At 35.2% G+C, this 19,722-nt stretch overlaps 1 protein-coding gene across 1 annotated transcript; it reads left to right on the top strand.

The window, feature by feature from the left end:
• The first annotated feature begins 1,147 nt into the window (after window positions 1-1,147).
• On the top strand, window positions 1,148-6,384 carry LOC141543892 (zona pellucida sperm-binding protein 3-like). Its single transcript, XM_074269560.1, has 9 exons — window positions 1,148-1,528; window positions 2,135-2,253; window positions 2,348-2,451; window positions 2,708-2,885; window positions 3,230-3,350; window positions 3,450-3,541; window positions 5,780-5,904; window positions 6,095-6,214; window positions 6,296-6,384. The coding sequence occupies exons 1-9, from the start codon at window positions 1,154-1,156 to the stop codon at window positions 6,382-6,384; spliced, it is 1,323 nt and encodes a 440-aa protein (XP_074125661.1). The 5' UTR covers window positions 1,148-1,153.
• The last annotated feature ends 13,338 nt before the right edge of the window (window positions 6,385-19,722 follow it).

Raw genomic sequence — 19,722 nt, 5'->3', positions numbered from 1 at the left:
TTGCATGTGGAGTCTGATAACTTGTATTTGAATCTCATGTGTGACCTTGAGAAAATCACTTAATCTTACTATGACTTAATTTCCTCAGCTGTAAACTTAGATAGTTGGATTTTATGATTTCTAAGGTCTTAGCATTTAGCACAACGGCTGGCCTGTAGTAGGTATTTAATAAAGTGTATTCATTGATTGATTGATTGATTAATCAATCCTTTTTCCTTTATAACTTCAATCCTATAAAAACATGGGATCTAATATAAGGATCAGAAAATGAACACACACAACAAAGCCTAGGAAAGCCAAAATCCCATCTCTGTAACACCTGAGATTTTCATAACTTTGGACTCCCAAATTTAGTGACTTTTAGGAAATATACTTCTTCAATATCACAAATCTTAAATATATAATCATAAACTTAGAATTGGAAAGTACTTCATAGGGTATCTGGTGGAATCATCACTCTCCCACAATTCATACATTTTATATGAGGAAAATGAGATTAGCTAAGTGGTGGTTTGCCCAAGGTTATACAAATAATTAATGGAAGAATTGAAATTTGAACTCATACCATTTGACTTTAAACTCAGCATTCTTTTCATTAAAGCACCCTACCCTCTTTTTGCCAGCAAATAACAATCCCATTTAGTTATGACAAAAAGAACTCTTGTGGCCTGTTATAATGGTAACCTACATCTCCAGCCCTTTTTAGATTTGTAAATGTTTACAGAGAACCTTTCTCACCCTTATGACTTTGCAGTCAGTTTGAAAAAAAGTCAGCACATATGCCTAGGTAGTTCATTAGAACAAGAGAAATTCCAACTTAAGTCATGACTGATTGAAATATCATTTAATCAAATTTTTCATCAACATAAGACTGTTAAACATCTGAAAGTTTTCTTTGACCCTCCCTCCCATGTCAACCACAAAAATCCTTCATGGTGTTAATGGTCTCTCCAAAGGAATATAATGTTCCCCTCAAGCAGAAACATTTTAAGTATCAACATCCTCCCCCCTGAGAAACCTGACAGGTGTAGCTTATCCTGAATACCACGCTCACTCCCAATCTACTTTCAGAAATCAAAAGAGGGCTAATTGTTTTTGAAGATATAAAGATCCCAAACTCCAGGCAAGTCAGTGATTGGAATGAGTAGGCAGGATGGGGCAAAGAAGTCAAGTAGGGTGCCTGTTCCTGCTGCTGGTGTTGAGTGAGTTGGTACCTGTTGATCTTTGTGGCTCTGGTAATTCCAGATTGCCCCTCAGAGGCAATGATTCTCCAAGATCAGATTATAAATCTAATCAGTCTTCTTCATGGGGCCATGGAGTTCGTACTCAATCATTGCCTGTGACGGTGCAGTGCCTGGAAATGAAGTTGGTGGCAAATGTGCAGAGAAACCTCTTTGGGAAGGGAAAACTGATCAATCCTTCAGATTTAAGTCTGGGTCCTAGTGCCTGCCAATATACCACCTTCCATGAATCAAATGACACTATTGTCTTTGAGACAGGACTCCATGAGTGTGGCAGTAAGCTTCAGGTATGGTTGCTTAGTAATTCTATTGGAGCAGTGTAATATGACTCATCAACTTTTGGGGGGGTATTTTGGGATTAGAGGCTACAGGATTGTGTCTAAATGATTGTGAAGTCCCTAATAATTACTGGCATGTTCCATGGCTCTGTCCCCAAGGATGAATCAGGATGGAAAAGAACTAATCCTATATGTAATTTTCCTGCTCATAATTTTATATTGACACATAGGTCTTTTGTGAGAGGCACAGAAGATGTTGATCCTAAGTTTTAATAGAACTTAGTTTTGCTACTAACTCATGTTGGTTAGCTGTGTGCTATAGCCTTGGACAAAAACGATTTCTTTTCTGAAAACAGAGTTTGTAATCAATGTTCTTCTTAAGGTCCTTGATTACTACTTACTCTTTTGGATTATTCCCTATTTAGGAACATGTTAGAGTGGGAGAGGACCAGTCCTTGATTAGAAATATCTGGACAGATAAGTCAGTTGTCTGACCTATTGAAAAATTAGTAGGGAATCTTATATTAGTAAATATGTAAACCATTATGAAGTAATTTAGATATTTCCAGGAAATTTCCTTTTAGAAAATCATACTCTAGTTTTGACCATTTTCAGATCACCACAGACTTGTTGATTTATAGCATAAATCTATATTATAACCCAACTCCTGATGGCAACTCCATTATCCTTCGAAATGGTCCAGCTGTGATTTTAATTGAGTGTTCTTACCCAAGGTGAGAGATCTTTTTGTATGACTCAAATTATTTGTTCTTTAGCTTGTGAATTTTTACAGAGTGGCTTTCTTTCTTACCCCTCACTTGTCCCCAGGAGGAGTAACGTGAGCAGCAAGGCTATCCAACCAACTTGGATTCCATTCAGTTTTACACTATCCTCACAAAAGGGGTTGAAGTTCACTTTGCAACTGATGACTGGTAAGTGGCAATGATAGTGGAGAAATTGCTAATGTTTTCCTCTTGATCTCTATGACACAGGGTTTGTTAACCATGAGTGGCATCATGGTAAAGCCTATAGTCTCAGAATATTTTAAATGCCTAAAACAAAATGCATAAAACTACATAAGAGACCATTAATACTGAAGTCCAGCTACCAAAATAGTTTAATGAATAAGATCCTGGAATGCAAGTCAAGAACCCTTGGGATAACACTACTAAGATCTTGACTTTGCAGATGACTGGAGTACTAAGAGGCCTTCTAATAGCTTTCAACTTGGGGATGTCATTTCCATCCAAGCTGATGTGGACACTGGAAGTCATGTGGCTCTGAGACTCTTCATTGACAGCTGCGTGGCTACATTAAAATCCAATCAAGATTCAGCACCTCCTTATGCTATTATTGATTTCCATGGGTAAGCTTCCCCCATCAGATACTAATACTCTCAAAACCAAAGTCCATTTCTTTCCAAAAGATTCACATGTGTAGGCATTCTTTTCAGACATTCAATATCCCTCCCCTTTACTTCAATCTTCCTCTAAGTATCTATTTTGGCTAAAACAAATCGCTTCTAATTTTATCAGAAATTTATGAGTTACTAGACTCTTCCTATTTAGCCTGATTCCTAGGTGGTTTCATTGCTAGGTTTGTGCTCAGCTTTTTCAGTTTAGGAATATCAAAGTTTGTTCTGATAAGTCTTCCAAGTCAACTTACCTCCAGTTATTGGAGAGCAGTTTACCAACACATCTTAATCTCTAGGTGTCTAGTTCATGGCCGGTCAGAAAATGTTGGGTCAACCTTCATCTCCCCAAGGTCCAAGCCAGAGACCCTTCAGTTTATACTTGATGCTTTTAAGCTTTCAAGGGAAGCCAGGGATCAGGTGAGCTTTATCTTGCCTCCTCACTTTAGTATGCATGCACGTGCATACACATTATCCATAATAGTAATGATAAACCTTTAATTCTGAATTATTTTCTAGATCTATATTACATGTCACTTGAAAGTCACTGAGGCTGCTGATTTGCCAGATCTTTCAAACAAAGCTTGTTCCTTCAACAAATCAAGCCAGGAGTAAGTATATCTTGAACAACAATCACTAACTGACAACACCATCACCACTACTACTTCTTAGTAATAGAGGTGGGCATGAATAAATTCAGCATTGCATAGGAGCATATCAAAGCTACTTAGGTGAATGGTGGTATTTTGGGGGAATTGGTAAAGAGATCAATTGTCTAAGAGTTAAAACTCATGCTTTTTCCCCCCTTATAACTATTTAAATATGCTATTTTAGTTACTGCTTTTGAAATCTACAGTCATGCTTTTTGAATTCCAATTTAACAGTTCTTGCTTAATCTGGCCCTAAATAATCCTTGAAAATTGAATCTTTTTTTAGAAGGCTATGTGTAGTTCTCAATGGCTTTGGTACTCTCTACTCCTTCTAATGTTATTCCCTGCTATAGTTGATCAGAAAAAGTATTAGTCTCCTCAGCTCCAAGAAAATCAATTATTTTCCCTTGGATAGAGAGCTTTAAAATGAATATAATATATGAATATACATATGTGCAATATGTATACATGTTATATAAATCTTATATTATAAAAAGATTTGCTTATATATATATATATATGTGTGTGTGTGTATATGTATATATATATATGTATGTATATATATGTATGTATATGTATGTGTGTGTATATGTGTGTGTATATGTGTGTGTGTATATATGTATATATGCATATATTCATTTATTTCTATATGATGCCAGGAAGGTGTTTTTAACCTTTATATCCTTGAATTTCCTCCTCTGTAAACTGCCAGGGAAAGAACCAATATTTAGGTTTTCTGACATGGTAGGTGCTCTGATAAGCACTTTTCACATATCATCACTTTTTAATCTCATCATAATTCTGCAAAACAGGTATTTATCATCTTCATTTTAAAGTTGAGGAAATTGAGGCACACAGGTCCAATGAATTGTTCAGGGTCACACAAGTCGTATATGTGGAAGTCTGAATTTGAACTCTGGTCTTCCTGACTTCAGGCCCACTGAGTTGTCATTTCAGTTATTTAGGCAATACTTATCTTAATGAAAGATAACACCTGTCTCCCAGAGCTTTTGAGGATTGTATGAGAGAGCATTTGTGAATTACATAGAAGAGTGCCTAATATATAGTAGTACTTAATAAATGCTTGTTCATTAATAGTTAATCAAAGAATGACATACTGGCAGTTCAAATTATGTTCTAACTCTTATTAGCTATATGATTCTGGGACAATCATTTAATCTATATGCCCTCGGTAACTTCAGGATTGATCTAAATCATATTAATATGATAATTAAAATAATTTACATTTTTTTATTCAATTGTCTGGTTCTTGGGGGTCAGACCCCCCCATTGGGAATTTTCTTGACAAAAATACTGAAATGGTTTGCTGTTTCCTTTTCCAAATCATTTTACAGATGATTAAACTGAGAGAAATAGGATTAAGGGACTTATTCAGGGCCACACAAGTAGTAAATGTCTGCTACTGGATTTGAATTCAGGAACATACAATTTCCTGAGTCCAGGTTCAGCATTTTATTCATATGCCATCTAGTTGTCCTACTTCAATGCTACAAGATACCATAATCAAAACTTTTTTCCAGTGGAATTGATAAAGGAAGGAAAATGCCTATACATGTATGTATCATCTTAAGCAATAAAACTTTTTTAAAGAAATCTTTCTTGTCCTTTCTCCTTTATTGCTGCTCTTACTTTTGATAAAACTAGGGGAGAAAATATATTTGTCTTTCCAGTTTGGGGGAAATAAAAGATTTAAATTCCCTACCTTTCACTGATACCTTATATCATATTTTTAACTTACACCTATTTGTTTTTCTTTAGGGATTTCTTGAGTAGAGTTCCAGACATTTCCTAAATAATTCCTATGACTTTATAAGAGTTACTTTATAAAAGTTATAAGAACTTTTTTTTTTTGAGGGAGTGGATATGAAAACGATTTTGTCTAAATATAATAAATTATAAATTTTGTAGAATATTTTCTACAAACAAATGCTATACTAATACTAGTTGGGGCCATTTTAAAACTCTGAGGACTAGGACACAGAGCTTGTCATATCTGCCTTTTGACCTGTCATGATACCTTGTTTAGCACATCTGGTTTTGGTTCTTAGATGGGAAGGAACAATTTTTAAAGGTAGTCAAAGTCGTCATAGCAAGTAGTAGTAAGTTTATAAATGTAGTAGCTTATTTTCCAAGGTCACGAGCACTGAAGTGTCTCTTTCCTCATTTGTAACTTCCCAGATGGATTCCCATAGAAGGTACAGATGACATCTGTAGCTGTTGCGAAACTGGTAATTGCAGGAAAACCTACATACCAAATAGACTGACCAGAAGTCACTGGAAAAGGAATATGTTGTATTGGAAAGGTAAGTTTCCTAATATACACAAAATAAGGAAAAGCAAGATCATATTTCAAAAAACATGACTCTATGTTAATAATATGGTTCCCTAAGGTACTTATAGCTTACTGATTAACTTAGTTAAAAGTTTAAAGGAACTTCTAGCTAGGTTTCATTGGAAATCCTTCTCTGCACTTCTTTCCCCCCATTTAAATAGATTTTCCTGGAAAAGAAAATGAGGCTGATGTAGTAGTTGGACCTTTGGTCATTTCTGATGTGACAATGCATCCCAGCAGCATTGCTAAACAGGATAAAACAGTTAGAATCAACTCCCAAGGTATGGATCACTTAACTTTCATCAATTAACTAAAATAATAAATGATTCTAAGACTTGTATCTAACATACTATTCTCCACAGGTGTGAAGAAAGCACCTCAAACAGTATTACTGACTGCTGGATCTATAGTGTTTTTCTATCTCTCCTGCTATTCATGTGGGAAGATATGAAGTTTCTTTTTGGTAAAATCAACTATTCTTAAAATAAACTAAAGAACATTTTAAGATCTATTCAATATGTTGTCTGCTTTTAATGACAATACAGTGCTTTAAGATTTGCAAAGTGCTTTATATATAGTATTTGACCTCTATAAAACCCAAGAAGTTGGTACTGTTCTTATTTCTGTTTTAGAATTGAGAAAATGAAGATAGAATTGTCAGAGAGAAACTGATGTTTCTTTTTCTTCTTTTTTTTTTTTAAATACAATTTTTACCTTTTCTTTTTTGGCTGAGATAATTGAGGTTAAGTGACTTACCCAGGGTCACATAGTTAGGAAGTGTTGAATTTCTGAGGTTTGATTTTGAACTCTGGTTCTCCTGACTTCTAGGCTGGTCCTCTATATCCACTGTACCTCCTAGCTGCCTCAAAACCGATTAGTTTCTGAGGAAGGGCTAGAAATAATGTTTACCTGCCTCCACATCTAATCTCCTCTACCACTATAACTCCCTTTAAATTGTGTCAATTTCAAAGAAAAAGATTAATTGAGTCTTTGAGCATATGTCTAAGCAACAAAAATATTCCACCTAAATACTTAAAGAATATAGATACCTGAGTCTTATAGCAGTGATGTACTTATCTGAGGTATGACATATCCATAAATATTCTTACAATAATATATGTTACATACACAACTATCTTATTGTTCCAGTTATTTCTGGCTTTAACATTTAAACTCTAGGCAATCCAAAATTTCCTTGATCTTTAGTTCTAACCTTCCCTTTTGTACATGAAAGACACTCAAGCTTCCTATTTAGCCTGAAGTATATTCAATTTGTAATAACTTGCTCAAACTTTAAAAAAATTTAGGTAATTACCAAAGTAATTTTATGATACTTTGAGTTTTTTTGGAGGGGGAGCTAGTCATAATACCAGCCTCCATTGCAGGGAGGGAGCACAGTTGAATATCCTTTAGCTAGCAAAGAAAAGATAGAAATCAAGAGAAAATTATCAATGAATCAAAGGATATAGCCACTATTATCTCCTGTTATTTGATAAATAAACTTTATTCTTTCACTAAAAGCATCTAAGTTTTTTTAAACCTAATGAATGTCATTCAACTTTCAATTCTCATTGAAATTTTAACATTAGTTTATAAAAACTGCTCTTATAATTGTTGACTAAGGCATTGGTTTAGTCTTTGATCTATGTGAATAGTAGAATATGGGGAGGGAACGAAATAGATGGGAGAACAATGGGAAGAAGAATAAAGAACAAGATACCCTGATAAGTAATAGGAATATGAATCTATTAAAGGAGTTTGAAAACAGGCTTTCAATATAGACATATTTTGGTACCTAGAGACATGAAGAACTACTTTCATATTTTCTAAAGCCTAGTATCTAAATTTTGAGAAAATCATGACTTTTCAGAATCAGTTTTCTAATCTGTAAAATGGTGAAAATAGTACATATCTCTCAGCTTGTGTGATTCTTTAAAAAGAAAACATAAAAGGTATAATGTACTTAAGTACAGTGCAAATAAGAATCATTATTTTTTGTTAAGCCCAAATAAAAAATGATGCATCTGTTGCTCAACTTGGATTCTAACTTAAAACATAGACATACATAGATACATCCACTACTTGGGACCTAAATTTTATCATAACTTCTAATTTTCTTCATGAAACATTATCGCTTTTGATGCCCATGTAATTACTCTCTGGGACTGACCCTTTTTCCCACCTCCCCTCCCTCCATGAATGAGGAAAAAATGCATTAATCTACTAACATAGCTTTTCTGTGTTAAGCCCTGTGCTAAGAGGATACAAATCCAAAACCAGTTCTTGATAGCTCCCAAAGAATTAATAGTTTAATCGGGATAGACAAGGCACAGAGTGGCCAGGGAGAAATACTTTAGTCTGGATTCTTTCAATTAAAGTGCCTAGGACCATGAAGAGTCAATTTATATCTAATCCTGGGTTTGATCACAGTTCTAAACCTGGAGGGATGGGGGGAGGTTGTGATCAATAGCAAGGTGGATAGAGAGTATGAAAGGACCTAAGCCCGAAATAGTGGGACAGCAGTAGCCACTCTAGACAGAAGCTTTTGGGTGAAAGTTATGGTCTTAATTTCCAAGTTATTGTCTCCAGAATGAGGTATTTTTTTGTTTGTTTGTTTGTTTTTTTTTTCCTCCTTACAACCTTGATTGTTTCCTATTCACTTGTCTGTTATCCAACAGTTTCTGATTACTTTTCCATTTGGTCTCTTCCCTACTTGAGTCAAAATCCTGACCTTCAGTACATCCGCCAGTAATCAGAAAATGCCAGATTCTGGTGCATATTTGTGAAGGTAGTTGGGATGTTCTTTGTCACAAGAGAGTGATTATAATGGCTTTTATTGTCTGTTTTTTTTTTTTTTCTTTAGTTCTATGTCCCAGGCATTTGCAGATAGACTGAGCTACAATTTATAGTTCTCTGAATATTAGGATGACTATAATTGTAAAGAGTTCTTTAAGAGTGAAAACATCAGAATTATGTGTTGGAAAGATTGGTAGCAATATAAAGCATTGGAATACAGAGGAAATCGTTAAGGAATTGTATTGAGAGGCTATTGAAATAGTTCAGATAGACAAAATAAAGGCCTGATGCAGAATGAATTTGAAAGAAAGTTAACTATTCCCTAGGTAGATGGCATTGAGCAGGATATTTTAACTTTCCAAGCCTCAGATTTCTTTTCTATAAAATGACTTCTTTTGACTAGCTCATATTTAAAGTATCTTCTAATTCTAATAATCTGGACGTATGGGTAAAAACAGTGGGAATGGAAAGGAAAGGAGTCATTGGTTTAGTATTCAAAGCCTCTCTCACTTGGTTATACTCTACTTTGGCAAACATGAGCTGCCCTCCTCCCCTCCTATATATCCTATACCCAAATTAGGCTACTCCTAATCCCTTATGCTCCCTCTAATTGGCAAGTGTGAGTTTGCTGAGATTAAAATGAGGACACTTGGTGATTTATTGGAGAAGAGGTGAGCAAGAGGGAGGAGTCAAAGATAACTCAGATGATAATGAGTGACTGGGGGGACAAATGTGAGGGTTATTGACAGAAATAAGGAAGTCATTGCCAAGTAAGTTGGCTGGTTGCTCTTTTTCTGGATGCATTTTGGAGCTCTGCCCTTTTACCCACTGTGTTGCAAGCCATGCTTATTGAACAGAAGCAGATGGAATTACTGCCAGTCCCTACCCACAGAGAGCTGAGGGAGCCGACTGTGGCTTTTCCTAAGTGTTAATTAGTTTCACCTGGCTCAGCCTTTAGCACTCACCTAATTGATTTTTTAAAAAATCACTGAGTGCTGTAGCAATTACCATAATATTATGACAATATTTCCCAGTACAATAGAGAGCAGCTGAGTTGTAGAGCCACTAGGAGGACTCAAGATGTCCTGAGCAGAGATCTCTGAGACTACTTTTAGGGAGAGCAGGCCAGGGAACTCTTTTTTTTTTTTTTTTCTACTTTACAATTAGTAAGGAAATCAGATAAAAATATGTGTGCCCCACACAGCAATACTAATAGCTTCTTCTCCCTACTCTGATACCTTATTGTGACATGGAAAATTGTAAACTGGTCATGAGATGGTAAGACTTTACCAAGGTGGAGAGGCTTTGAATTTAAGTATAGTAAAGTCCTTTCACCTATACCCTGTCTAGCTCCCTCCAGGGAGCTCAGCAACAGATGGTTGGATCTTCTGATGTACTTTAGGCAAAAAAATCCATCAATCCTTGGCTAATAGTCCAATGTCTCTCTTTGTCTCTCTGTCTCTGTCTCTGATATATTTTGTTACCAGGATGCCTGAGATGGAGAAGAAAGCCATTAAAGAGCTTATAATTTTTTGGTTTTATAACAGCATTTGAATGCTGCTAAGATTATATTTGTAAAATCTCTAGCATATATTAGACACCAGTGGTCCTCAAACTTTTTAAATAGGGGCCAGTTCACTGTCCCTCAGACTGTTGCAGGGCCGGACTATAGTAAAAACAAAACCTCACACTCTGTCTCCACCCCTCAGCCCATTTGCCATAACCCTTCAGGCCTCATAATCGTCCTCAGCCTCAGTGGGCCATAGTTTGAGAACCCCTGGTAGATACTTAGTAAATTTTTTTTTTCCCTTACATACTTTCAGTGATGACCTTTTCTCCATTTCCTGGCAGGATTTTGGCTCACTTCATTCTGGGTATCTTTTTGATCCACCTATCTTAGAGAAAAGCCTGGATTTAAATGGGTCTGGAGGCAGTGACCCGTAGGGGTCAGTTAATTTATCTCAACTCTACAACTCCACTACACATCTGCTAAGTGTTTTTGAGCAGCCCACATTGTATGTTAGGGTCATTATTCTTACATGAATTTCCTTTCCCTAGGATTTGAGCCATAATCTAGTTTTTACAACTTTGGTTATTACTATCTAGATTTTTGAACAATATCACATTAAACTGACTCCTAGTTTTGTGGGCAAGGTAGGCAGATTATCTCCCAGAGCCTTCAGAATAGCAGCCACCGCTTTAAATTGGCTACTAGAATAGTCTTATTTGGTCAAAAAGGTGCTAATGATTGCAGTGTCATCTCTATCTCTAGCAAGAGAATTGGCAAATCCAATTACAATAATTGGAAAATATCAGTGCTGTTCATGTATACTCAAAGTATATTCTTATGTTCTTATGGTCTAAATTAAGTGAAATGATTGTCTCTCTCTCTCTCTCTCTCTCTCTCTCTCTCTCTCTCTCTCTCTCTCTCTCTCTCTCTCTCTCTCGCTATCAATCATCTATCTATTTCTATCTCCTAATCTCCATCTTCTTTCTATCTCCTACTTATGCATTTATCTTTTTATGTACTAATCTGTCTCTATCCTTGTCTCTGCCCCCAATTTCTATCTATCCATCTGGGCTAGGGCACTTTCCTACATTGTTGAAAATTAGATAAAAAAGATAGTGATAGCTAGGGGAGATGGCACGATGGTGGAAAGAGTTCAGATCCCAAATTTGTTGCTTATGAACCTGTAGGAAAAGTTACTGTGCCTGAATCAACTCAGCAGTATTAGTGGATAGAGCACTAAGTCTGAGGCAAAATGTATACTCACATTATACTAGCTGTGAGACTATGGACAAGTTATTTTATTTCTCTGGGCCTCAATTTTCCTCATTTATAAAACAATGGGTATGGACTCAATGACCCCTAAAACCCCTTTTAGTGATAAATCTATTAACCTGTGAATTCTTTGGTTTGTATTTTTTTTTTCATTTGTAAAGAGGGGATTGAACTAAATGGCCTTTGGGGTTCCTTCTGATTGTAAATTTCTGAACCTATGACTGCATAGTGTCATCAGGTATTCACACAGTCTTCTTTTTGTCTTAGACACTTTTCATTCTGCCCTTGCACATCCTGAGTGTATTGATAAGGAAGGAATGAGAACAACACACATATGGAGAGAGAAACAAAATATTTTGGAGTTGGAAGAGACTTTAGTTACCATCTAGTTCAATTCTGTACTAGGTTTATAGATATACAGAAGAACCCTTAGAAGACAGACCAGCACTTAGCATTACTATTTGTAATAACTAAACAATAAACCCTCCTGAGTAATTATTAGTGCTATTAATAATACAGATAAATAGAGGACATATTATATTGGTGTATCTTTTCTTTAAATCTAGTTCATACCCATTATTTTTCCAGATGGCACAATTGGGTCTTGGAAAGGATAAGGTTGTTTGATTCTAAGTGCTAGGCACTTTTCTGTGCCACTGTAATATGACAAACACAATAACAACAACATTTCTGTAGTGCTTTAATGTTTGCAAATTGGTCCCTAGGCACCTATATGCTCATTTTTCATAATTTGTTACTCGGGTAACATGGTTGTCTGCACATAATATAAATGAGCTTTATTGTTAATATTATCCAGCACTTACCACCATGTTAGGTAAGTAAACAATAAATATCTGTTTATTGATTATTACTGCTATTAACAACTACAAAAATCTTAAAATAATGAAGAAAGCAAGGAGAATTTTTATTTTTTGTTTTTGCATTTTAGCTGAGTGGTGAAATAATGTGTGTGTATGTGTCTGTTCCTTCTGATCCTGGCTCCTAATTATAATAGAGCAACACTCTTACCTGGTATATGGTCTCCTTCTGTGATTACTTTTCAATCAATTTACAGCTAAGGAAACTTTAAAAAAAATCTTCCAACATGAACAGTTTAGATTTCTGGCTTTTTGTACTTTCCTTGTACAAAACAATTGGGCTACATGACTCATTAGAAAAATCCAGTGCAAATTTGCATCATGAAGCTGCATGGCTAACTTTAGTCTGTACTGAAGCCCAAGGGGCTTATGTGCCTGATACTTGATAGGCCCATATGTACTTTCCAAAGGCATTATCATTTAGCAGATTTTTGCTCATTCAGCACTTTGTAGTGAAGTGTATGAACTTTGATAGGTATAAAATGTTACTGTTGCCTAAAAACTGCACATTTGTTTTTAAAGTATAGGATTTGAAATATACTTTTAAATGCTATTTCTGGGTCATGTATTAGAAATGAATTATTGTGAAAATAGGCTCTGAAGCTATTATGGCATAACACTCAGCTCAGATTGAGACTAGGGACTAGATCAGTATTTCTAAGCTTGCTTAGAATGGGTTTAGAGGGGCACAGATTGGCACTCTAATGGTACACACGGGCTCTAAGTATGATTTAATTAAAATAGGGAATTTATGGAGGAGGAAATTCTGTTTTTCAATGCAGATTGATACCTTCTCTGAAACTTAGTGTCTCAAAACTGCTTCAAGGCTATCTCTTTATACAACCAAATATTACCAGCAGATATAATATCTAAACCCAGGTATTTTTTACTCTGCAGCTATCTATTAATTCTTATGTGCTGTTTCTTATACTCAGATAATGTCATTCAAAATTGAGATCATTTTATATTGATAGGGAACTCAGAAGATAGCAGCATGTCAGGACTTAGAGGAGTTGCAATGCCCTATAAACATCCCAGTGAAGTTATAAGAATGTACGAGAGAAAACAATGACATAGAAAAGCAGAGAAATAGCTATAAGCTTCTCCAACTAGAAAGATTCCATAAAACTGCCATAATTTCTAGTTTCTTCCAAGTCTCAAATAAAATCACATCTTGTATAGGAAAGCCTTCCCCAAACCCTTTAACTTGCTGTGTCTTCCCTCTGTTAATTATTTCCTCTATATTTTTATATAGATTGTTTGGTATATATTTCTTTGTATGTTGTCTCCCTCATTAGATTGTAATCTCTTAAGGTGAGGGACTGTTTTTTGCTCCTTTATCCCCATTACGTAGTACAGTGCCTACCAAATGGAATGCATTTTAAAATGTTTATTAACTGGTTGATTATCCTATAGACAAAAGTCAGGGCAAGACTAGACTCAGACATCTCAAACCTCATTCCTAGAAAGTGGTGGGACTGAAGCAGTACAAAACAGTCAATAATCAATCTATAGCAAGAGATATCACTAGATTTGTGTCCAGAATAAGGACAATTTAGCCTGAGTCTCAAGCATAGAAGGAAATCAGACTAGATCAGTGCCCAGGTAAGCTATGTCCAAGTCATAGCATGAGATGGGACATGCACCCAGTGCATGGAATATGACCTATAGGCTTTTGCCCAAACTACTCTGCTTTTGAACAGCCAAGGATGATAATCCTAATTTGGGACCTAGGGAAGCCCAGTACCTAAGCATATCATATCTATATTAGTATTCATATCAGGAGAAAGGACCAAGGCACTACTCAGGAAATAAATCACATTGCATCTTGCAGAATTTTTACTATCAGAATAAACAGTAACATTTGCTTACAAAAATGAGTAGACAACTCAAGATTTACTACTATGCAATGATAAAGAGACAAAGTAATGAAGGCCAAAACCTAAGTTGACCCATTAAGAGATTATGTCTAAACTCAGGAATTCTTTCAGAAAGTGGAAGTTAATTTTTTCCATATCACAGAAAAACAAGCAGGACCTGTGATCTAAGAGTATGGGAGGTAGGGTAGTCCTTCCTAAACATTGTACTCAAACGCAGAAACAAAGACTGAAGATAGGAAAGTAAGAAGCCCAAGACATAAGCCTCAAAGAAAAGATTGATTCCACAAGTCCAAAGAGAGCTTCAGAAAAAGAATGTTCCATCTACAAGGATTGTGAGTACTTAGAAGAAATGAAGCATGTGATAAAAATGTAGTATAAAATGAAATGACAGGGAAGAAAAAATAACAAGATGGTGGTAAACTTTGACCCAATAATTGACCTGACTACAAATTAGAATAAGAATTATTTGAAAATAATAAAAAATGCTTAAAAACAAAAAAGCTTAAAAGACAAAAAATGTAGCATATTACCCAAAATAATAAAGCTAAAACAGGTCAAGAAGAGAAAATGTAAGAAGCTTTAGATAAACTGAAAATCATGACCAAATATCTTGCATACTACATTTTTACAAATCATAAAACTGCCAGATTTATTAAAAGCACAGGAAAAAGTAAAAAAAAAAAAAAATAGGGGGAAATCACACTTGCTACTTTCTAAATGCATTTCCAAAATTAAAACTGCAAAGAATCACCAAAATCTAGAATTTCCAGAACTAAGAAAAAAAAATTATAGCCGTCTAAAAAGATCAAGGACAAAGGAACCATAGATCATAAGACTTGGCAGTTGTCACTATGGAGGAGATGACAGTTTGCTTTTTTTTTTGCATTTTGGAATATTATATTACAATTATAATGAAAAATAATCTTTCCTATAAGACTAAGTATGATACTGAAGAGGAAAAAAAAAAAAGATTTAGTGAAATAAGACTTTCCAGTATTTCCAACAAAAAGTCAGGAAATGAGTAAAGCTTTAAAATACAAATGTAAGAGTAAAGGAAAACACAGAAAAAATTAATGTTTGAGTAATTTGAAAGGCTTATAGGACAATAATTATTCACATTTGAACAGAGGAAAACATTTTGTCCCCAATTTCTAACATGTTAAAGAGTTGTAGAGCAAGTTATATATAATACAAAGGGAGCTTGTCATAATATTAAGAGGAAAAGAAAATGGTATGGGAAGAGAAACATGATGAAAAAGAAGAGAGAGAGCTTAATATTTCCCATAATAGGTATGCCTGAGATAAAGTGTATACAAAGATACAGGCAAGAATAAAGGGGGTAGACATCCCCAAAAAACTAATTTTTATCAGATAGACAAAGGATTAACATATTACCATGCACACGTACATAATCACATATCTAAACACAAAAAGAGTTTTTTGTAGAAATGCATAAAATGACAGAAATAGCAGTATGGACAGAGATATCTAGTTGATATATATATATATATATATATATATATATATATATTTGTGAATATGTTTTAAGTATGTTTATAATATTGAATATATATATATATATATATATATATGTATATACATATGTATATAGAAAGATTTAAGAAAGAGTAGGAGAAATAAGAGTAGTTCATGAGACAAACATGAATTCCAAATGTGAAGAATACAGTAAGAAAGAGTAGATAAAAGAAAGATACAAAGGAATAAAAACTTGTTACTAGAATTGGGACAAGGAGGCAAAAAGAGTCAATAGAACTGAAGCAGATAATTACAGGTATAAAATGCTACCACTATATATATATATATATATATATATATATATATATATATATATATATATATATATATATATATATATATATATATATATATATATATATATATTTTTTTTTTTTTACATATAAAGCCTTTTATTTTCTAAGCACATGCATAGATATTTTTCAATATTCACCCTTGCAAAATCTTTTTTTTTATATCCAGTCCTTTACTATTTTTTAAAATTGATTTTATAATTATAGGTTTTTGACAGTATATATGCATGAGTAATTTTTTTTTTTTATATCATTATCCCTTGTATTCATTTTTTCCAGATTTTTCCCTCCCTCCCTCTACCCCCTCCCCCCATGACAGGCAATCTCATACATTTCACATGTGTTACAGTATAACCTAGATACAATATATGTGTGTAAATCCAATTTTCTTGTTGCACATTAAGTATTGGATTCCGAAGGTATAAATAACCTGGGTAGTTACACAGTAGTGCTAACAGTTTACATTCAATTCCCAGTGTTCCTTCTCTGGGTGTAGTTGTTTCTGTCCATCACTGATCAACTGGAAGTGAGTTGGATCTTCTTTATGTTGAAGATATCCACTTCCATCAGAATATATCTTCAGGGACTTACGGCCAAGATGGCGGTGTGGAGGCAGACAGCTGCTTGAGCTCCGCTTTTTCTCTCAGGACTTACTTCATGACAAGCCTCTGAGTTAATGCTTGACCCAGAAAGAAATCCATAAATAATCACCAAGAGAAGACATCTTTGAAATTCGCCAGAAAAGGTTGTGTTTGCTCTGGGGAGGATCAGACTGGGCGCAGACTGAGGGCAGGCAGCCAGAGAGAGACAGACTGCACACACATCTCAGATCAGAGAGGGGAGGGGGGAGATCTCTGCCGTTTCTGTGAAAGGGCTTTTACCCCACTGTGGATGCTCCGTCTTGGCAGCAAGTTAGGATCAGCGGAGAGGGTGTAAACACCGGAGGTGAAGATTAAAACCCTGGAAAGCTAGTGTCTCTCAGAGCCCGACCACCCCCAACCCCCACCTGGACTGACTCAGTGCGTACTCAGAGCACAGATTCAGTACAGTCATTAATGTTCTGTTAGTGGCTCTCTGCTGCCCTACCCCCAGTCTGTAGAGGAAGCCCATTAATACGATCCAGCCCCATCCCCCCCAAAAAAAACAGACCAATTGTTTCTCTTGTCAGTTTGTTTTCTTCGATTCCTACTCTGACAAAATGAACAAAACATTCAAAAGGGCTCTAACCATTGACAGCTTTTGTATGGAGAGAGAGCAGACTTCAAACACTGAGGAGACTAAAAACAGACTGTCTCCAGAGGAATCCCCTAAGGGATACAAAAGAATCTCATAGAGGAAATCAAAAAGGCTCTCACAAGAGAGCTGGAAGAGAAATGGGAAAAGAAAAGGGAAGCTTGGCAAGAGAGCCTGGAGAAGTCATCTCATGTATTTAAAGATAGAGTGGATAAAGAAATCAAATCATTGAGAAATAAGATTAATGAGCTGGAAAAGGTAAACAACTCCAAGTAAAACAGGATTAGTGAGCTGGAAAAAGAAAACAGCTCTCTAAAAAAATAAAATGGAAAAAAATTCCATAGAAGATAAAAACTCAATTGGACAATTACAAAGAGATATAAAAAAAGTGAGTGAAGAAAATAAATCATTGAAAATTAGACTGGAACAAGTAGAAATGAATGACTCAAGGAGAAACCAAGAGGGAGTCAAGCAAAACCAGAGAAATGAAACAATTGAAAAGAATGTCAAGTACCTTATTAGAAAGACAACAGACCTGGAAAACAGATCCAGGAGAGACAATTTGAGAATAATCGGACTCCCTGAAAAATGTGAGGAAAAAAAGAGCTTGGACACCATTTTCGAGGAAATTATCAAAGAGAACTGCCCAGACATTTTGGAAACAGAGGGCAAAATAGATATTGAAAAAATTCATCGATCACATACTGAAAGGGACCCTAAAATCAAAACGCCAAGAAATATAGTGGCCAAGTTCAAGAACCATCAGACAAAGGAAAAGATATTGGAAGCTGCTAGAAAAAAGCAATTCAGATATGGAGGATCCACAATAAGGATAACCCAGGATCTAGCGGCGTCTACATTAAAAGAATGAAGGGCCTAGAACATGATATTCCGAAAAGGCTAAGGAACTTGGTATGCAGCCAAGAATAACTTACCCAGCAAGAATGAGCATCGTTTTCCAGGGAAGAAGATGGACATTTAACGTAATAAATGAATTCCATCTATTTTTGATGAAAAAACCAGACCTACATAAAATGTTTGATCTTCCAATACAGAACTCAAGAGATTTCTAAAAAGGTAAAAAGAAATCTTGAGAACTATACTTCTGCCAAAAAAAAATATGTAAAGAACATATGTACAATTTGTCTTAGAAACTAGAGGTGGAAAGGAGATTATATCATAAAAAAGTATAAAGTGGTGGTACTACAGCTCATGAAGAGGCAAAGGTAACCTATTATATCTGAGAGAAAGAAAGGAGGGATATGAACATAGCATGTATCAATAGACATATTCGATTTATGGTGAAACTTCTTCCACTTCATTGAAAAGTGAAAGGGAAGGAGTAAGCTAAGGGGAAGGGAATACAGAAATTGTGAGGAAAAGGGGTAAAATAAGGGGAGGAACTTTAAGGTGGGGGAGGTATGCTAAAAAGGGAGGGCTGTGAAAAGCAAGTGGTGTTCACAAGGTTGGGGGATAAGAGGGAAGGAAAGGGGAAAAGCATAAGCAGGGGTTAATAGGATGGCAAGCAACATAGAATTAGTCATTCTAACCATAAATGTGAATGGGGCAAACTGCCTCATAAAGAGGAAGCAGTTAGCAGACTGGATTAAAAGTCAGAATCCTACTATATGTTGTTTACAGGAAACACACCTGAAACAGGATGATACATTCAAACTAAATGTAAAAGGGTGGAGCAGAATCTATTAGGCTTCAGGCAAAACCAAAAAAGCAGGAGTAGCCATCCTCATCTCAGATTAAGCAAAAACAAAAATTGATCTAATTAAAAGAGATAAGGAAGGGCATTATATCCTGCTAAAGGGTAGCATCAATAATGAAGCAGTATCAATATTAAACATATATGCACAAAGTGGTGCAGCATCTAAATCCTTAAAAGAGAAATTAAGAGAGCTGCAAGAGGAAATAGATAGCAAAACTATAATAGCGGGAGATCTCAACCTTGCACTCTCAGAATTAGATAAATCAAACCACAAAATAAATAAGAAAGAAGTCAAAGAGGTAAATAGAATACTAGAAAAGTTTGATATGATAGATCTTTGGCAAAAGCTAAATGGAGACAGAAAGGAGTATACTTTCTTCTCAGCAGTTCATGGAACCTGTACAAAAATTATTCATATATTAGGGCATAAAAACCTCAAAATCAAATGCAGTAAGGCAGAAATAGTAAATGCATCCTTTTCAGACCACAATGCAATCTAAATTACATTTAATAAAAAGCCAGGGGAAAATAGACCAAAAAATAATTGGAAACTAAATAATCTTATACTAAAGAATGATTGGGTAAAACAGCAAATCATAGACATAATTAATAACTTCACCCAAGAAAAAGACAATAATGAGACATCATACCAAAATGTGTGGGATACAGCCAAA

The sequence above is a fragment of the Sminthopsis crassicaudata genome, chromosome 5, assembly GCF_048593235.1.
Source record: "Sminthopsis crassicaudata isolate SCR6 chromosome 5, ASM4859323v1, whole genome shotgun sequence".
NCBI lineage: Eukaryota > Metazoa > Chordata > Mammalia > Dasyuromorphia > Dasyuridae > Sminthopsis > Sminthopsis crassicaudata.
This window is presented reverse-complemented; position numbering and strand designations above follow the sequence as displayed.